Source organism: Chaetodon auriga, chromosome 4, assembly GCF_051107435.1.
Source record: "Chaetodon auriga isolate fChaAug3 chromosome 4, fChaAug3.hap1, whole genome shotgun sequence".
Taxonomy (NCBI): Eukaryota; Metazoa; Chordata; class Actinopteri; order Chaetodontiformes; family Chaetodontidae; genus Chaetodon; species Chaetodon auriga.
In genome coordinates this window covers 26340672-26361104 of record NC_135077.1, presented here as the reverse complement: position 1 = coordinate 26361104, position 20433 = coordinate 26340672, and the positions used below count along the sequence as shown (strand labels likewise).

The following is a 20433-nucleotide window of genomic DNA, read 5'->3' as shown; positions in this document are numbered from 1 at the left end:
TGAGCTACAGACAACTCATGGCTGTGTGCCTCCAGAAACTGTGTGCCTAATGAAACCAGCCAAGCAATGAATACAATGTAAGATCTGTCCAGCAGTGGGACACAAGAGTTGTGGAGGACTAACACAGCCAAAGCCAATAAAAAGTAGAGTTTTCTACACCATCCACAGTATTTACAATCAGTGTGCCTCCATGAATCCAGCATTGATTTGATACGTATCACAGCAATTTGTTTTTTGGCAGGAGAGCATTTGAATTTCGCAAAATGTCAACCAACCTTTCCTTTTCCAGCAGTTAAGAACTTGACAGTGCTGTTGACTCTTCCAGCAATTCTGAATTCTGCTAATGCCCTTAAATTGTACAGTGTTCTTTCTCAAGGACTAAATAATCAACATAATTATACTCGGTGTAACACTCATTTTGTGGTTGGATGGCTATAAAAGAAATAGAACAGATGTTCAGCTTTTGATGGCAGGCATAAAAGATGCCTCGTCTCAAGGAGCTCCACTTAAAATCACACCCCACCCATACTCCCCTGTGTTCTTTTGCCTGGGATGGAGGCAGACTGACAGGAATTTTAATTGGTGGACCAAAAAAAAAATCTTGTTGTCAAAACATGGTTATTACAGTTCCTTTTCTTGGCACTTCAAAATGAAAAATAGAAAATGCTATGGCATTATTAAATTACTACTGCATGTTAATATTATGGTTGATAAATGAATGGCGGTGTTGAAAGCAGTGAGAGCAAATGTTTCTTACCCAGTGTTAACTGTGTGTTGTACACAATCACCCTTACTCCAGGTTTGAGCTCGAACTCCACCAAATTTTGGTTCAGCGCACTTACAATTATGTCAGATACCTGTTAAACACAAACAACACGGTGTTTTTACATGGTAAGAGCAGTTGCAGTCACTTTTTTTTTTTTTTTTAAATAGAGCAATCTATTTATAAAATTTCAACAATTTGTGATATAAAATCCAATCATAGTTGCCCACACCTGCTCTAGCTCCTCCTCACTCTTTTTCTTGCCCGCTGATTGGTTCTTGTGAGGTAACAGGAAAAGCTCAGCGGCTGTTGGAACTCCAGGGAACACAGCTACCAAGACCTGCTCGTCCGGAAAGTCAGACACCTGTGACAAAGCCGAAATATGCTTTATTACCTATCACACCATATCATCATCATCAATTCAAAATGTACGTTTGTTCTGTGGCCATGAAATCACACACCAAGATCATTTCAGTCAGCAAAATCGCATGGAATGGATTATTTTCTGAATGTAATGTATGTATTTTCACTCTGTCACTCCCCACAGGCAAGGAGATCAGCACAACAGGGAGTGATGATAATAACTTCCCTACTAGAGGAATGTAGACCCACGCACGCTGCCACACACAAGAGATATAACGTATGTTGAAGTGAGAGGAGTATGCTGTGTGACTAGTGGCAAACTTGAGTTGACTATCTGAACTATATGTCAGGGTTCACTTTAATTGGTGCGTAGTTGCTGTGGTCACTCCCCATGGCAACAAAACAGTAGTTAGTAGTTTGTAAGTTTATGTGTAACGACCATTCCCAAACAGCCACGGGTGAATATATGCATCATGGTAATGCAAGGGTAGACAGTTTCATCCACAGAGCGCATTTCATTCCAAGTAAAGTCCATGTGTTTCACATTCAAATGCAAGATGTAGATCTATTCCTGTTCAGAAACTGCATGATTCAATATAATCTTCCATGAGGAGTTACTTTTTAATCTTAAGAGAGAACTTAATTATGTACTCAGACTCAGTCAAGATATAATTGCCTGCCTGTGAGTCCCTGTTGAAGGCTGAGTGGTTGTATGCATGGAGCACAGGGTAGAAAGCAATGGTTCAGATGTTGATAGAAAGATTCAGAAAGAATATTGTAGTTTGATTTGCCTGTATGGTTGGGAGGAGATCTGCTGTATTTTAGCTTTATTGGAATTTGTCAGTGCAAAACTTGGAAAATGCACTAGTTCAAATGGATTTACTACAAATTCACCTGTTTTTGTACAGTAAATCAAGTGTAGTACAATTTATAAAAAATAAACATGAACTCCTGCGTATCTTTCTAATTCAATTTTAGTATCTTACAGAGACTCAGCATTCATCAGAGCGCTAGCGTTTTAACCAACCCTCAGAGTGTAACTGTACATTCAGGTAACTATTTTCCCTTTGAGACAGAGAAGAGCAGAGGTTGAGATGGAGAGAGGGGGATGAAGAGAGATGTGATAGAAAGAAAGGGTGAAACACCCGAATAGTAACAGAATGAGAGATGCAGGGAGACAGAGTGTTGAATGCAAAATGACCTTTATGTCTAGCTGACAAATGTGAGAGCCCCCTACTTGCTCAAGCTTAATTTCTTGGGAAAGAACAGAGACAATTGTTTTTTTCTGGATTCGAAAATGATCCTTGTTCATGAGCCAATTACACCATCCAACACTTTAGATTAGCTTGAAGATACTTTCACAACCGGAAAGTATTTTTTTTTCTTAAGAGCTTATGAGTAGTTTACATTTTGGAGATACAAGGTTCTCACAGGACAGGGACGAATGAAGAGGCTACAATAACTGCATGTCAATGCTCAGACTGCCTTCAGGCACATCACTAGTTTATTTGAAACAAACAAAAGGTGAAAACAAAGTATTCGGTTAAAGTTTTCTGACTTAATCTCAGTTTTTGGGGATGTCAAAAGCTTATTTTTGTGTTGATAAAAAAGGTGAAGCCAAACAACTGTTTCTGGTCTTGTTTCCAGAAAAGCAATTTATAAGCCCTTAGCTCTTAACCAGTTTATACAAGCAAGGGAGGCAGCGCCTGGCTGGTGATCACTCTTCATTTTGGAGCCTGTGATGTTTTTATGTTTTCTCAGTGGCCTGGGTGGACAATGGATTGGGTAGCCAAAGCACATCAATTATCAAGCACAGAAATCACTATTTGAGTACCAAAGTAGTGGACAAATGATAACCATGGGCATGACTTGCAATGAGAGGAGGCGGACGAGGGGGAGATAAAGTGAAAAGGATGACAGAAGAGGCAATAGCCCCTGAAAAAAAAATCAATACACTTTGACCATGTTTGTTCTCTTCACAATCAGTCATTAGCTTAAAAAGCTGGGTGGCCGCTTTGGAGTGCTCCCCTTTGATGCTCTGCAAATTTATTGGTGGATACAAAAAAGCAGATTGGGATGGCAAGCTGAAAGAGAGGTAAGACACTCAATGATGAAGGCGAGGTTACCTGCTGCAGGGAAGCCTGGCTCAATTTGGTCGGATACAAAGATTCCACTGTGCAATATTTTGCAAGTTTATTTGAAGAAATACTACTTGAGGAAGATAACCTCTAGAGGCTCTCAGCACAGAAATGAAAGCATATGCATGCAAACTGAAAGGTATTTCGCCCCTACAGACACAGTACATTTTTTTACTTGCCCAACTCATTAATTTTCACTAATTTTATATGTTTGGGTTTAAATTTAATATTGATTAACCACTTGAGATGTCATTTTTCAGCATTTCTACATGATATTTAGGCACTATTTCATCAGAATGATCCAGTGTTCCTGCTCAATTTACTTTCAAAACATATATGGCCATACTAGCAACTTCTTCATGTTCTATGAGGCTGTACTTGGACATATTGACTCGTTTGTGCTAAATGCTAACATCACCATGCTAGCATGCTCACAATAACGGTGTTAACACATTGATATTTTGCAAGTGAAATATTTATCATGGTCTTTATCTTTGTTTAGCATGTAAGCATGCTGATATTTACAAATTAGCACTATAAACAACGTACAGATGAGGCTAATGGAAATTAGTCATTAGTACTGTACTGGGTCATAAACCAACATATTGGACAATTAAAAACTTTGATCTCATAATGGCATTAGATGAAAAGATAAGTGATCACATAAAACATTCCAATGCATTGTTTGGGAAACAAATGAACATGAAGCATAATTCATTAAACCCCATCCAGCAGGTGCTGAGATATTCAGTCTGACCCAAACATGTTTGACCTGATGGTGGTGCTATAAAAAGCCAGGATCCATTATCTGTGGACCAAGAATGGATGTATTAAATCTAATTCATACCAGTCAACTAATTGTATGTTAATGTATTCTATTGTCCTGTAACTGGAAACTCATTTTCTTTATGTTTCTTGACTTGTCATACTTACTCCTTTATTTTATATTTTCTTAAACTATGTTTATTCTAAGGCAATTTCCTTGTAACTGAAAACCTCCTTGACAATAAACCCAGTTCTGATTCTGAGTCAATAGGATTCATCCACTGAGGCCTTGAATATCTGCAGGAAATTTCATGGCAATCCATCAGTCAGGCTTCATTGTCTGGGGACCATGACTGATCGTGCTAAGACTTCATGACAATTCATTTAACAATTGTTGAGATATTTTGAGCTGGGCTAAAATGGTGGACCAAGTGACAAACTGACAAGCATTCTCATTCCATAAGTCATGCTAAGAGTGTCGTACAAATTTTAAGCCGATGTGTTGCCCCCCCACACCAGGGTATACAGTATAACACTACATCTGCTCACTGATGATTTAAACCAATGCTAATGCTAACTCCAGCTTAAGTACTTACAAAATGAACCCTGATATAAATGGAAGTCCTGATTGTATTTCAGGTCTTGTGATGGGGAATCTTTTAAAACCCAACATGCATTCTCATCGTTAAAAGTAAGTTAATTATCAACACTATAATTGATGAATTGAAACAGTGAAAAGATGAAAATATCACATTGCTGTGCATGATTTACTACGCATCAATTGAATGAGAAAGTACTTTGGTGCCTTTGGGGAAGCAATAAGGAGATGATCGCTTGATAGCTTGCATTAACCTTCAAGGAAAGCTATGGGGGAGTATGAACATTGTAAACTCTATGAGTTTGAACTGAGAAACGTTAGGGGAATGTGAGAGGGAGGTGGCTGAAGATAGACAGAGTGGAATGAAATAACCTCCATCACTGAATGTGCATTCAGGACCAGAAGAGGCAATAGCATCAAAATGAGCCTAGGTGAAAAGTGCAAAGTCATGACTTGAAAGATTCAGCAACAGGGCTACACGGCACGGCACCTCAGTTAAATGGACCTTGACTTTAATTGCAAGTTGTTCCCTCTCTCATCTCCTGTTTTATTATTGGGGAGTTGTTTACTATGTTGAAAAGCCATCAGTTGTAGACTGGCCTCTGTCTCAAGCAAGAGTTCTCAACCATAACAAAATAGAGGAAAAATAACCCTTCCTGTCACCACTCGGACGATATGTTTGTCTGGAAATGAACTTTATGTCAGCTCCAGCCTCATAAACAGATCTACCTCCCTTTCATATGGGTTGTAGCTGATGTGAGATTCTAACAGGATAAAGTGAAAAGATGGGTACAAAAAGTGACACATCAGCCCCAAGTGGAATTTAATTTAATATAAAAAAAAGAAAAAAAAGAAAACACATATTGAAACTTTCACCATTTTCATGCACTGTTCCATTTTACAGTCTCCTTCAAAGGGAGACTGTGTAAAGATGCTTAAGAATTGTAATATCAGTGTTGTGATCAATGGTAGATCCCTCTAATGTGTATTGCAGCACTGAAACTGCATGTACCTGCTTGGACTACCTGACTGAAGCCATTTAAGTACATTGTGGTTTTCCCTATAAAACATCTTCATCATTAACGGGCAAGCTGGGTGTGAGAGGAGAAAGAAGGTCAGGACAGAATCAAGATTATTGTTTCCTATCATTTTGAATCAGTTCAGAAATTCCAATTGTTAATTCTTGTACATTAGAGTTGCTCCTCAGTAAATAAGATACGCCCACATAACAAAAAAGAGAAGTCTGTGCTGTCAACACAGTGCAGTCGAGAGTGGGAGGTGATGAAATTGGGGAGAAGAGTAGTTCAACCCGACAGTTATTTTTATTTTATTTTATTTTTTTAAGAGGAGGAACTTGACATGACTCACAATATGCAGTGATTGGGTACTTTATTTTATAGCTTTTAATATGTGTGCTAATACAGGAAGACTTACTCATGTTTTTAGCCAGGGCCAGATTAACTTGGTGTGGGGCCCTGGGGTCAAAAAGAAAGTGACCTGTGGAACTCTACTGATCACTCATTGCCTCCTTTCTCTGTACATTATGTACCAGATGCATTAAAAGACATGTTCACAGTCTTATAAGTCCATCTTAAATGATAGGTTCACAAATGTCAAGTCTGTCTTCAAACAACAGTCAGGTGTTGGTATAAACAGCAGGTTTGCATGCTGTAATCACTCCCCCTTTTCATTTAGGCCCTGAATAGATCTGTTCCCAAATCAGTTTCAATGTAAATCATGGGGACAAAATCCAAAGTCCTCGTGTTAGTGTAAAAATACATTCCAAAGTTTATGTGAAGCTCTTTGTGTTCCTGTCACTCCATCGCAGCTCAGCAAGGAAAGGCTGTCTGGGGGAACACAAAGGGGGAATTTATCCTTAAAAGACTCTAACACTGCAAGATATTCACTTGAATTGACTCAAAGTGCTTAAGTTTCATATTAGATAAACTTAACAGTGCATTTTTGCACAATACAATTAGGCTAGATTTAGCCTCCCGTCACTTCCACTGAAATCGTGTTAGGAAGATCTTTATGGCCAGTTTCCTGTAACCAATGACTCTTTCAATGCATACAGAAATTAGCATTTTTTAAAAACAGTCTTAAAAATGCAAATCTATAATTTAACCACACATTTAATTGTACCGTGTACCGTGATGCATCACCTAAGTAAAATATGAATTGGAACAATACAAGCCTTAAAAGTAGATTTGAACTCACTGCATGTATTACTTATGCACCAATAAACCCTCACACACAGTGAACCTGGAGCTTCAGGCTCAGTGGAAGTCTCAGGCTCCATGACAGTTTTAACCTGGAGGGTCATCCACTTCTGTATTTAACCTGCTGTGAAGTGGAACATAACTGGATTAATCTTCATACCTGAACTTTAATTTGGACAATGCAGCCCTGAGACAAATGGTAACACACTGTCAAACCAAAACAAAGACACACAGATAAAACAAGGGGCAGTTTACCAAAAAGCCCTGGCAGCAGTGCATGCACTGTAGCTCCAGTCAGTGATTACAATAAAGGCCCAATTAGAATGGAAATTTCAAGCATATGCACATAATTTGATGCACACACTACAAGAGTTTAACCATGGCTGAACCACCTCTCGGACCATGCTAGTTTTCACGCCAATCTCTGTGAGAAGTGAAGCCCACAAGGCTAGAATAGAGTAAAATTTACATCCTCACATAAACAAAACCAGTGTGACCGCATGGTTGTTAACCTCGATTTAGTGTAAATAATTTAGCAGAAACATGTCACCTCTGTTCTTGAACTATAGATTTCTAATCAAACAGTATTGTAAGCAATAACTTGTTTTCTTAGCAAATTGTTTTACTTTAGATCACATCAAAGTCCAGGAAAAGGGAAATCAATCAGCTCAGATGCACTGGCCTGAGTCTAGCATATCCAGGTTATTCATGAGATCCCCTTCACCCATTTAGACATTCCTCCAAAAGCGCCCACCTGCAGCTCGAACACTCAATATGTTGGTACGATGGCCAAGAGCACAGCACAACCAAATGCAGTCCGCGATTCATGAGCTGTGAATGGGGAGATGAGTAGCACTTAACAATGATGGGTGAGCTTCCCACACACACTGAGAGCACTTACACCCCACCTACATTCAAGTACGCTCACACGCTCACACGCAGACACACAGATTAGACACTGTGACAGATGTTGTTACTCGAAAGTGCCTGACAAGCCCCATGCTTGAAGTTCTGAACTCTGAGTTTTAAAATTAAGGAATCAGCGCTCATGAAGCCATCTTGGGAGAGAAGGAAAGCAGAGGCGTCTTCACACCTGTCTGATGATGAATCACAGGGTGGCCCGAGGGCGTTTTTTTGCCGCGTCAATGAGTCCAGAGTATTGGGCAGCAAAGGTAATAGGAGTGTAGGAAATAATTGAGAAATAGCGGGTTGAGAAAGAATGTAGGAGATAAAAAGACAGAAAGGAAAGGAGCTAAAGACAGACAGAGGGATGGGAAGAAGAGAGTGGGAAGGACAAAGAAAATGAAAATCACTCACTTGGAGCAGAGCCTTCTTAATTACTCTCCCCACATCCTGTCTCCACTCGGGTATGTCGGGGTTGAACTCGTCCAGATTAGGGGAGAAAGATAAAAGTAGAGATTTGAAGAATTCTGTCGAGGAGAGTCGGGGGAGAATCAGCCATTAATTCACTCGGATCCGGGGGCATTATTCTCAGGCAGCTGTGCCAACTGTCATTTTGCTCAAGTTGAGTTTCAGGTAGTTAACACTTGATGAAAAGAAGAGGGTTTCTCATATCCCCTGCACTTCCCTTTGGCTAAATGTACCAGATGCACTTCTAGATAATTAGAAAATGTCACAGCTTTACGCCAACCCATCCACTGGTAATAAATCATTGCATTTTACAGATACTTGCTGCCGGATCACTTCATTTCAAATGAAGACATATTCTTTAGAGGTTCTTACAGTAATGCAATATATTTTACTCAAGTAGGAGCAGTTTTATTTCTGAAACAATTTGCGCATGGCTGGGTTAGAACACGCCAGCTGACTAAAGTGATGTCTTTTGAAGTATTTAACAGCTTTCCATAAAACTGCATTTTTAGAACATATTATAGAACTAAAAAGATGACAGTTGTACAGACTTGTTAATAGTTGTTATGAGCTCAAAGACACAATTAGAAAACACATACTGACCTTTGACTGCTATGGTTTTTGTATCCTGCAGGATGGTGTTCCCTGCAGCCACTTGAACTGTGATGGTGTGCATTCCTTCAGTGGAGAAGGTGTAAGAAATGCTCCCGTCCAGGGTTATCAATGGCTGCAAGCACAAAAGGTAGAGGCACTATATAATATCATACTTCTAAAGCACGTGGCGCCACCCTTCTCCAGAACGCCATGCTTTTTTTTTTTTTTTTTCATCAAACAATTTCAGCTATCTTGCCTTCATCAGGTTGTTGTCAGAGATTGAGTCTGGTTTCCTTATCCAGTAGTGGTGTGACATACAGATGATCAAAAACTGAGATTTATTTGAGAGAAGATGAAGTTTATTTAAAACAAGAATGTGTTAAGATCAGCTGTGAACTGACTTAAGATCTGAAAATACTGCTTTTTGGCCAGTACAGCTCTAAGGGTGGTTCATGGTCCCCAAAAGATGAAGTCTGTTGACTGTGGTCTGTAAATGTTACAACAACAGTTTTATGGATTGCCTCTAAAGTCTATACAGACATTTGTGTCCCCTTAGTATACGCAGTGCGAACTTTGGAGAGATTTGTCCAATTCTTTTGTGTATTAAGACCAAATACCTGCAATACTAATACCATTCCCATCAGCCGCAGCAGTAGTTTGTGTTTACTGCTAATTAGTCAGTGTTAGTATGCTAACATGCTAAACATGAACATGATAATCATCCGAATGTTAGCAGTGTCTAAATACGGCCTCACAGAAATGCTACCTGGCTGTAGACTCTCAGGCCCTGCGTCCATAGCGTTTTTTTCCTGAGTGCCAGCATCTTTTTTCAATTGCTTCCAGTGAGAAGAGAGCATTCGTAGCAGCATGTGGCCGCCTGGAGAAAAAGTACTGCACCCACTGTCTTTTTTCAGAGTGCTCTGACAATTTTGTGCGGCCACTCTAAGGGCTTCTAGTAGAAAATATCTTAGCATCTCAGAAAGGTGCTGGTGTCCTCACTGTCACACCTTTTCAAGCAACCAGTCATACAAGATGGGAAGGAAGTTGTCACCTTGGTAACCAAAAAATTGGAAGAGAAGCTTGTTCTGGCTGTGTCTGTCTGTCCACAGCTTTACACTATGTCAGACGAACATCATCATAACAGAGACAGAAAAGCCCATTGAACTCTACTGGACACTGTTGCTGGTGAGTGTTGTCCTTTCATCACCCTCTGCATAGTAAGCTTGTTGTTAGCTGTGTAGTCAACCCTCTGTTATCTTAGCATTAAGTTAGCTACCTTGTTATGTCAGTCTGCTTCCTTTTACAACGCATTTGCAGCATTTTTTTCTCTCACCTCATAAGCTGATCATCCCAGCACTCCCCAGCACCCTGCCAGCACTCTCTGCCAGAGAAAAGGCTACATGGAGACAGGGGCTGCAGCTGCTTTCAAGAAGGCGTGTTTCTGATGCTGGCTCTCGTGAAGGTGTATGTTTGCTTAGGAGTTTAGGATATTTCAACTTTTTCGACTTTCTGCGACAAACTACAGCGAGGGAAGCAATACAGAAGCTGATTTTGCAGGAATCTGAGTTCCCTTAAATTACACACCTCTTCAGCAGCAGATAACGCAGATCAATAAAGAGAAACAGTATGGGAGCAACATCAGCTTCAAAGTCTGATTATCCAGTATTGGACAATAAACAACATTTATGATACAAGATGCTATATTGATCATGTCATGTTTCTAACCGTTTCCTCTATTTTAAGCTTTTACCTACTCTATTTGGCTGTGTAATGAGCTCATACTCATTTGATAGTAGCAGCCTGCAGTGTGCAGGCTGGCAGTGGCAACTGCTCACTGTTTGAAAGCACTTTTAGTCTTGATGAAAAATTTGTTTGAAGAATTACGATGAAAGTACATGAAAGTACACAATGACTGATTGAAACAAACTGTGCCATTTTTTTTTTAATTCGATGGACTTTCATCGAAGCTCACAATGCACATACTGTCTGTGCTTTTGTGTGTTCTCAAAGGCAGATACACTTCTGTCTTCAGCTCATAGTGATGTTTTACTGAATGAAAAGACTTGATCATAACAGTTAGCTTTTATACAGTATATGAATTCAAACTACACAGATAAAAGCCAACAGATAGTCGCATACAATAGAAACTAAGACTGAAATGTATTAATTCTGGAAGAATTACCTCAGTATTGTTGCCTAGCCACCAGAAGTAAGTGACAGTACGTGAGTGGCTCGGTAGGACCACTGCTGTGATGTTCACCTCCTTGTTCCTTATGACCACAAAGGGAGCGAGAAGCTGGACATGCTCCACTGGACCTGAGACAGAAACACCACAGAGGAGTTGATATCATGCATGGCTACTTGTAATGATGCATATTTGACAGTGTGCTTTTCATTCAGTTAAGAAAAAGCCAATTGGCAAGATCACAAATCCTAAGTACATGGAGTGGAAAGCTTGTTTCAGAGGGAGAAAATACTCAGTTTTTTTTTTTTATCATAGATAGATGAGTTTACTTAGAGTTCTCAAAAAGGGGACAGCATCTGCCTTATCACATACATCTCTGGAAAGAATGATCAGAATTTAACGAAATTTGTTCACAGGAAATTGTTGCATACAATACAGCAAAAATCTCATCTATGCCATTGTCAATCTTTGATTTACATTTTATACACTTAAACAAACATGAAATGTGAGTGAAAATTGAACGGTGTGTGTATGTGTGTGTATGTGTGCGTGTGGACATCAGACATTTTGAGTCTTTGCATCTTAAAATTTCCTCATGGTGTTGATAAAAATGGTAATCTTAGCAACATCACATTTCTTTCTAAATTTGTTTGCTGTGGTAATTTTAGAATATAAAAACCAAAGTTTTGGGAGACATTATAGTCAACACATTTTGTCCTGACCAATTATTTGTTAACACATTTGATTTATAGCCCTGCCAACCAGCAAACTCATCCCCTGCAACTGATCACCAAGAAGTTGTCTTGGGCAATTTAAAATGACAGGTGATCAAATGATTTTCTAATGCTGTCTGACAATATAAAATGGTGACAGCGAAAGATTTAAAAGGCCCTGGTGGGTCTGTAACTAAGGTGCACCTAAAAAAGTCCCTTTCTAAATATGTTGACGCCATCATGTATTTTTGACAGGATGCCTTCTGGGTAATGTTAAGAACCTCCCCACTAGGAACCTAACAGGACCTGACAGGGGTCTTGGTTGCTTTACACTAATCTCAGGGATGAAGTTTCCCGCCGTGGACAGATGTAATACACTACTTTTGTAGAAAAACTCCAGCGAAAGGTTTGTGTAGTGCTGCGGTCTGGGATGTTCGTCTCGCCAAGGCTTCTGTTAGCGCTCATCCTCTTTAACCAGAACTAATCTTTATCCCCACTTTGAGATGCTCAGTGTGTGAGTGTGTGTGTGTGTGTGTGTGTGTGAGTGTGTGTGTGTGTGTGTGAGAGAGAGAGAGAGAGTGAATGAGAGAAGGAGATAGAGTCATTTGGTATTAAATATGCTCAACTGAGAAATCACTGTAGTAGTTTTTGGCATTTCCCCTGAAAGCATCACCTACACTGTAAAATAAATCCAGCTAAAATGATTGGCGTCAGCAAAGTATAAATACAGTTCACACTGGCTGACACATCAGGCTAGCAAAAGGTTAAACTAAACTGTACGGAAGACATTAATGAACGTAACTAACAAGGCAAAAAATACAAAAGGGCCTTGTTCAATTCCCTTGGAAACTTAAAATGAACACCATTGTACAGCTGTTTGAATACAGCTGGAAAGCATGACGATCCTGTAATTTATTATGTATGCTGCTGTGAAAATTCAGCTAAAAAAGCCATTGTTCTGGTGTTGCATCCTCAGATAACTAGCAATTAGTTGCAGTGCACTTCTCAGTCTACATTCCTGCCCCCAGTGAAACCTTGCATAAGCAAGTTTGTTATGACCTTTCTCCCAAAAGTTCTTTGTGTTTACCACAGCTGCTATGTTACAAAATCCTGTGTATAGGTCACTGCAGTTCACTTCAGATGAGTTTAGCATGGATCAACAGTGTGGCTGAACATATTTTAGCACCTGGAGCTAGGCAAAAATACACAAATGAAAAGAAGGCATTGCTGCTTTAGGATCAATGTTTGTGTGAGTTACTGATTGCTAACATATATGTGTATGGGTGTGTGCGTGACACTGATGCTGATTCAACTATTGTCATTTTGGAGGCTGCAGTTGATGATGCTGTTGAACTGTATTGACTGTTTCTGTTATTTAGCCTACTTTCATTCCTATAAATGGGGTGGACATAATAACAAATACTTGTCAGTATAACAAAATTCAACTCCACCAGGAACTACATCCTCTATAATGCAGTGTCAACAAAAACAAACATTAAAACCGTCACAAAGATAGAATGTTCTACAGACTGACTGTTGAACTGGACAACATTTGTTTCAGTATGAAATACAGAAACGACTGACCACGAACCGTGACCCTAATTAAACTCATTTTTATTGTCCTCTTATAGACATCTCATAGACAATGTTGTTATGTCTCAACGACAAGGAGCTCTGTGCCTCGCTGTGTTGTCTTTGACTGGTGTTCAATTACTACACATTTTTGAGCAGTTACACCTTTAACAGTAAATGTAAACAAAAGCTAAATGTTTTTCACCCCAAAATACAAAGTTGTCTGCACCTATTTTCAATCCTGAGTAATGTGTGCTGGCATTCCTTTCAGATTGCATACCATCCAAACAACATTCACCACTAAATTAGGGTCTGAGAGGCGAAACCCGGGGCAGTAAATGTGTCTGCTCTTCTCGTCTCTAATCTGGACTGTGGTGAACAGCAGCACTTACATGTGACATGCAGGAAGAGTGTTGTGGTATCATAACCCAGTGTGTTCTCCGCCAGCGCTGTGACACGGAATATTCCAGCAGACTTGTACACGTGCTTGATCCCCTCCTCAGTCCAGCTCAGGTTAGAGTAGGACACCGCTGTACCGTCGCCAAAATCTAATTGGATGTTGGTCCGCATGGAGTCACCCTAAAATACATGGCCAAACACAATCATCACATGTCTGTTTTAAAATGGAAGAACTAACATACAGAGGAAAACAAGCAAAACAGGACAGGCCATTGGAAACGACAGTGTAGTCCATACAACACAGCACAGTGAGTGGTCTGGTGACACTGAAATGTGGCCAGAAGTAAATAGAGCTTCCTGACACATATGATGGGTAAGTGTATACCCCCCATACAAGACTTATGTGGGTAATTTCAAAAGACGAAGAATGGAGAAAATATGGCCTATGATTTCCTGAAAATTGATCCAGTCTCAGTCACTGGCTCAAACTCTTGGTGAATGCACATTAGTGTAACTAGCAGTTTCGGTGGTCAGAATCATAAGTGTAATCCTGTAGCAGCACGGTGCAAATGGCCAAAGAAGAATATCACTGTGGTGTGGTATTAGTAGGAAGAATATCAACAGGTGAAGTCCAGGCAGGTTTCAGTACTGACCAATCACATTCCATATACAGGATTTAGCCACTAAAGAAGCAGGTGTTTCCCTCAGGAGTTAGTGGAGACCAAAAACAGAGCTAAAACAGAATGTGTACTGGACTGACATGAGCCAGGAAGCCAGAAACAAGACCCGCATCATTGGAAATGTTCCCCCATAATTGCTGGTTTTGTAAATAAGCAGCCAACAAGTTTGCCAAAATCAATTTGGTAATGATGGTCATTCACATATCAATGTTGTGTTCACATCTTGTTTTCACTGCCAGAGGTGAAAAAAAAAAAAAAAAAAAAAAAAAAAAAAAAAGAAAGTTATGACAGGTTTCATGAGATTAAAGTTTTGTTTAAAGACAACTAAATGTGTGCAATTAGACAAGTGGTTTACATATATTTTCCCTAGAATTTCCCATTAATTTTCCCATTAAGTAAAGATTACCTTTCTTACATTCAAATGACATTACAATGTGCCCTTCAATCAGTGCTTGATGACCAAATGTTCATTAACTGAAATGGAACATATGAAAGGTTTTTTGGAGAATTTGGAAAGCTTTGGGCTTACAATAAGAGATGCTCTACGCCAACACGTTCTCATTCCCATAGCATCATATTCTGATGCTTTGTCACAAGATACACAGACACAAGGTACCGTTGAACATCTGTGTGGGATGCACTGGGCTTTCAACCTACTCCAGTGTAAACCCATCTGCATCAATATTAGAACACGTGTAGGAGCCGCATTTAAGTTTTTATGTTGTACATTATTCACTTCATTTGTTCTATTTTGTGGAATTGCGTGAGTGTGCATCCTCTACAGGTGGTGACTGTGCCACCCTTTAATTGGCTGCTGGTAGAGCATGACGGGGAGAAGGCGGGCCAGCAGATACCGTCATTAACCACCCGGTCTGTGAATGGAGTGAGCAATAAATGACCAAAAAACAGTCAAACTCTCTCCCATTGGATTCTTTTTGGACACAAACTGCTAGTCTGACACTGCATTACCTGCTTTCTCCATGTGGCACAAACACATAGAAAATAGGATTTAGGGGTTAAAGGAAAAACCAAAAACAGTTTTTTGCCACTCACATCCCAGCAACACACAAAGCCTTCCTGCCGCAAACCCTTGCTAACATGTGATTAATGTTGACCACAGTTTGGTTAGGTTTAGGCGCCAAATTTACTTGGTTAGATTTAGGAAAAGATCGCTCACTTTTGCTTTCACTTTTGGTTTCCCCCGGTTCCTTTCCTTCATTTGTGGACTTTCTTGCCCTTTATAATAATATGTCACTTTGCTCTGAGCATCTAATATTGCTGTGGATGGGGTACAGTCATTTGAAAGCTCGGTGCATCTCACACAGATGACCAAGGGTGCCTTGTGCATCTGTATGAGATGCCAAGTCATATATGCCCTAGGAAAGAGACCAGGCTCTCAAAGCAGATATAAACGTTCTTAAGAGGGTTTTGAAAAGTCTTTATCTTGTGCTCAAGATTTATCACAAATTCAAACACATTTCCAACCTTGGTTGTCAGACCTTGAAATTTCATCCAGTCAAAATATGTTGGCGAACAGCTGACCAATTGAAAGACTGCTTGTTAACTTTTTCCTTTAACTGCCACCTTCCATAAAATATTCAAAAAAGCATTGTAAGCCCTGTCCAAATCAAATTATATTGCCAGTACTGCCAAAACTTCTGGGTTCTCTGCACAGCCTAGAGGCTATATCAAAAATGGTCGCTAACCGCCCACATTCAGCTAGAAAAATCAGACTTTCTACACTAAATTTAATGCAAACATTATGATTTTTTGGGGGAGGGGGGAAACAAAAACCTGCCAAAACTACAATTATGTGAGTGATTAAGGGAGACAAGTTATTTTTAACTTACACAGTTCATGAAATAGAGCACTTGACCACTTCACTAGACAACTCTAAATTGTACTTGCACCATTCCCTGTCAGGTGGGTGCACACAGACAGAAGATGGTCGCACCAAAACAGCCAGGTGAAAAAGACTTGCCATTAAGGTTGAAATGGCAGATATGGACTTTAGACTGGAAAACCAAAAGTGAAAGTCATGTCTTTAGAAGGAAGCTGCACATAGACCACCACTTCTCTGCACAGTTAACACAACATTCACCTTCGTAATACTTGTAAGAAGTGAACAAATGCACTTTTATAGTTAATCAATGTCTTTTTCTTCTTTTCATGCATTGGCATTGCATGTTCATCTTCAGCAAAGTTTATTGTTAGACTACGGTATTTAATTATAGTACTTAGATATAATTACACAGTTTGATAATTACAGTTGTTTTATTTATTTTTCTTCCACCACTACTGCTGGTTTCAAAAGTTTTGTCTGACGACTAGCAGAAAACCATCTGTTTCATAAAAACGGACGTCAATGCTCATTTTCTTTTCTTTTTTTTGTGTTGTTTTTTATAAATGTGGCAAATATTCATTTGCAAAACAAACAGTTTGTTAAGCATTAATGAATTAGTGAAAATTCACAAAACTTTGTTCAAGGAGTCCTTGCAGACAGCTGATTTGTTTAGAAGTTAATTCATGAATAAAATAATTACAGCCAGCTTTGATTTCTAATGAGCCTCATGCTTGTCAGTCAGTGTGCTGTGTCCTTAAATTCGCAAGGTCAAAGTTAGTTCATTGCCTAATACCATTAATTTTAAGACGGTGTAGGATTGCTGCATGTACTCTATATAAATGTGTGTGAGAGGAGGAGGAGGAGAAAGAAGTGAGAGTGAGAGTGTGCCCATGTGTGTCTGTGTATACAGTATGCACGCCACCCCTCCATATTTGCCTTTGCATGGTGTGTGAGTCTTCAGCTGCCTGCGCGGTTTCCTCAGGGAATCACATCTGGCGCTATCCGAGGATCAGCACACAGCGCGAATGTTGGTGGCTCCAGCTGCCACGGCGACCAAATCTGCTCTCATCCCCCCAGGCCTGTGAAGGCAAACTCCCAGGCTCCCTTTTGGCGCATTGTAGCGCAGTGCTACAGGGAAGCTCCATTTGTAACACTACATTAGCATGCCAGCTTCAGCAAAATGCACAATGAAACAAAATAAACACACCTATTGTTAATTTTCTTTTCCCTGCTCTTCTGGTCCTCCCATTCCTCGCTACCTGACTCCTTTCTTTGTCTGCTTTTGAGTATGAAAGCACGGGAGGTTCGGTTGAGGCTTCTGGGGACATTTCATGTCACTTTGCCTGGAAAATGATATCTTCGATAAGTGGCTGGAGACAATAGAGAAGCTACAGTAAGAACAGGGTTTGACAGTGCAGGCATTGTTAAGAGCTGTAATGAGCTGGCTTCCAAACAAGACTCGGGCTTGGTGGCACCCATGTCACTCAGCCCTTCTCTGTGTCTGTGTCCATTCTGTGTTCACACTTGTTCTCCATATCAGCCACAATGGGATTCACTAATCTGCATGAGACTGATGCTGGCCCGTCTCTCTAAATGTCACTCTTTGTGTGCGTGTATCTCCCAGGGCTGAGCAGATCCAAACACATCATGGCTGCAGCCTTGAGGCTGGGACATCGGTGTTGGTTCACAATGAAAGCACTGTTGTACAGGTCAGCAAGGGTTTGGATGCACAGGGCCAGCATTTGTTCAGGTGCGTGTCAAACCTGAAACCGCAATGTCAACGTTGGATGGGTGACAACAAAAGGCGCTGTTTACTGTTTGGTTGTCTCCACAGTAGACAGAGCTGAGTCTGTGCTGTAATTCTGCAGTGACGGTTAATGTATGCACTGTAATATTTTGTCAACTGTTAGATCAGAAACTGTATTTTTCTGAGTGTGAGTGTCACCATGGGTCAGAAAAAAAAAATCAGATTCTCATAATTTCTGTGTAATAGAATGAAATGATCTTGTATATAAAATGCTTTTGTTAAAGTTTTTAATATTAACGATGAATTACCCTCAGCTCCAATGAGTCTTTCTGTCTCCTTTGGTCATTGTTTTTGGTTTTCATGGTCACGAGAAGCAACTAATTAATTGCAAGTAAATAATTTCATTTCAATTCATTTCAGTTATTTACTGGAAACGGTGTTTGCTGAGGACCATTATGATCATGTAATATATTCATGTAATCCTTGTGGTTGAATATTAAGAGATGTCTAACTTTGTTTTTACTGTGTATGTGCCCATATGTAATACTTTGTGTCTTAAGAAGCTGTAGTCCTCTTACCCGTTACTGTTGTGCTCTTCACCGAAACAATCATTTTTGATGTGAGAAAAGAATGTCTGATTAATTTTTGCAAACAGGGAAGCAAAGTTAAATGGCCATGAGAAGAAATTGTAAATAATAAATTAAAAAAAATGATTAATTCAAATCCTGGTTTCCCATTGGGCGAGACCCACAGACGCACACATCTGCTCTATATGCATCCATTCCCAAAATAACATGGTAGCGTAACTCAGCTTCGTTCCATGCCATCTTGTTCTGAGAGACATTTAAATCACATCTTCCATCTTCCTCTGTTTAACTCTTGCAGCTCTCCCTGCTATCATGAATTCTCACGTAACGTTGCCACTCACATCTGCCATCTTGTCTTCTCTGTCTCCTCTTCCCTCACAGTCACACAGTGACACACACAGACACACAGACAGATGTACATAGAAACTCTATTGTCCTTTTAAGGAGCAGTTGTTTGTATTGTGATAACAGTTGCTCGTGACAGTAATTGCTGAAATTCAAGCCTTCTCTCTTCCCCTCGTAAATTAAAAATAGTCCTCAGATATTGACATTAACAAGTGAACAGCCCTTTTTTAGACTGCATCCACGGCTTGGTTATCAGCCACTGATCCAGGGGTGGTTCTGTTAACATGTATGGAGGTGATGGTCAATCATATGTGTTGATAAGGACATGTGACGCGTATGTATAAAACTGTGTGTGCACTACAATAAAAATCTCTTTGTCCTTTGGATTCCCACAATGAATGTTGAGCAGTTTATTCCTCCGTATTATTAACCTCCAGGTTATATCAATGTAACTGAGTATGCACGAGTCTCTGTGCAATTCAGCTCTGACAACAGGCTTCCATAATCATTAATTCCAATGAATCATTTTGTTGATATCAGTAACTACCTCACATATTTCCTAATAACTGTTCCTATCAGTTCTCAGTATGAGTTTGCTACATGTTCTACATAACTGTTGCTGAAGAGATAGTAACAGAAATGTTGTGTTTAAGCTTGTTCTGTTGCCTCCAAGAGACCACAATAATAATAATAATAATAATAATAATAATAATAATGCAGCTTTGAATGTTACATTTTGATACATTCTAGGTTTCCATAAATAATTAACTGGACTATCTTTCCTTTCTTTTTTGAAATCTCATTGGAATGATTTCTTGACATGTAGTGAGTTAGGTATTACTTTTTTATGTTTCTGCCATCACCTAGTGTTTGCTAATAGCCAAACATGTAATATTATGACTGCACAGAGTTTGAAAATGAGCGCAGCAGTAAATGTTTTAGCTGGGAATCCTCGGTAGTCACGCCTGTCATGTTCGATCACAGTGTTCTTCTGCAGGAAATTCCATCTAGCTTTTCCACTGGGGCAGAAATAAGTTTCTCAAAAAGATAACATGAGTAAGAACAACTGTAGAACATTTTCTCCCAAATGTGAGTAGAGTATGAAACAGAGAGGTGGCTGATAAAAATTCAAACTGACAAAACAATTGTTCGGCAGATCACAGAGAGCTTGTATTAACCAAGAAGGAACCACTGTCTGAATCTTTGAACTTATAACCCATTTCCTAGTATTGAAGTTAGGGACACTATGCAATGTAGCAACAGCCACACAAATGGGAACAGGGAATAGGACCACAAATCTATATCAAGCTGAACACTAGTGACTAATAATAAGTAAGTCTTATTAAGTAAGAGAATTTAATAGTTATAAATAAATCCTTTTAAGTTTTCCCACCTTAAGGGGATAATTAAAAAGCTATATTAAAACCTAAAATAACTGCTGAAAAATCTCCTGAATTTTTGAGTGGAAAATCGTCTCTGTGATGAAAGTACAAAAATGAAGTGTGCCCTCACCAGTGTCTCCAACTTAAGCACTGAACTGGCAATGCTTTA

At 39.6% G+C, this 20433-nt stretch overlaps 1 protein-coding gene across 1 annotated transcript in view; it reads right to left on the bottom strand.

The window, feature by feature from the left end:
* Positions 1–20433, bottom strand: part of sorcs3a (sortilin related VPS10 domain containing receptor 3a) — a 200545-nt gene that overhangs the window by 10731 nt on the left and 169381 nt on the right. Inside the window, exons 19-24 of the mRNA XM_076728201.1 lie at positions 13674–13860; positions 10994–11127; positions 8821–8944; positions 8164–8276; positions 996–1127; positions 758–857 (exon numbers count right to left, since the gene is read on the bottom strand). Of these exons, the coding sequence (XP_076584316.1) occupies positions 758–857; positions 996–1127; positions 8164–8276; positions 8821–8944; positions 10994–11127; positions 13674–13860 (790 nt within the window). The remainder of the gene's footprint in view (positions 1–757; positions 858–995; positions 1128–8163; positions 8277–8820; positions 8945–10993; positions 11128–13673; positions 13861–20433) is intronic.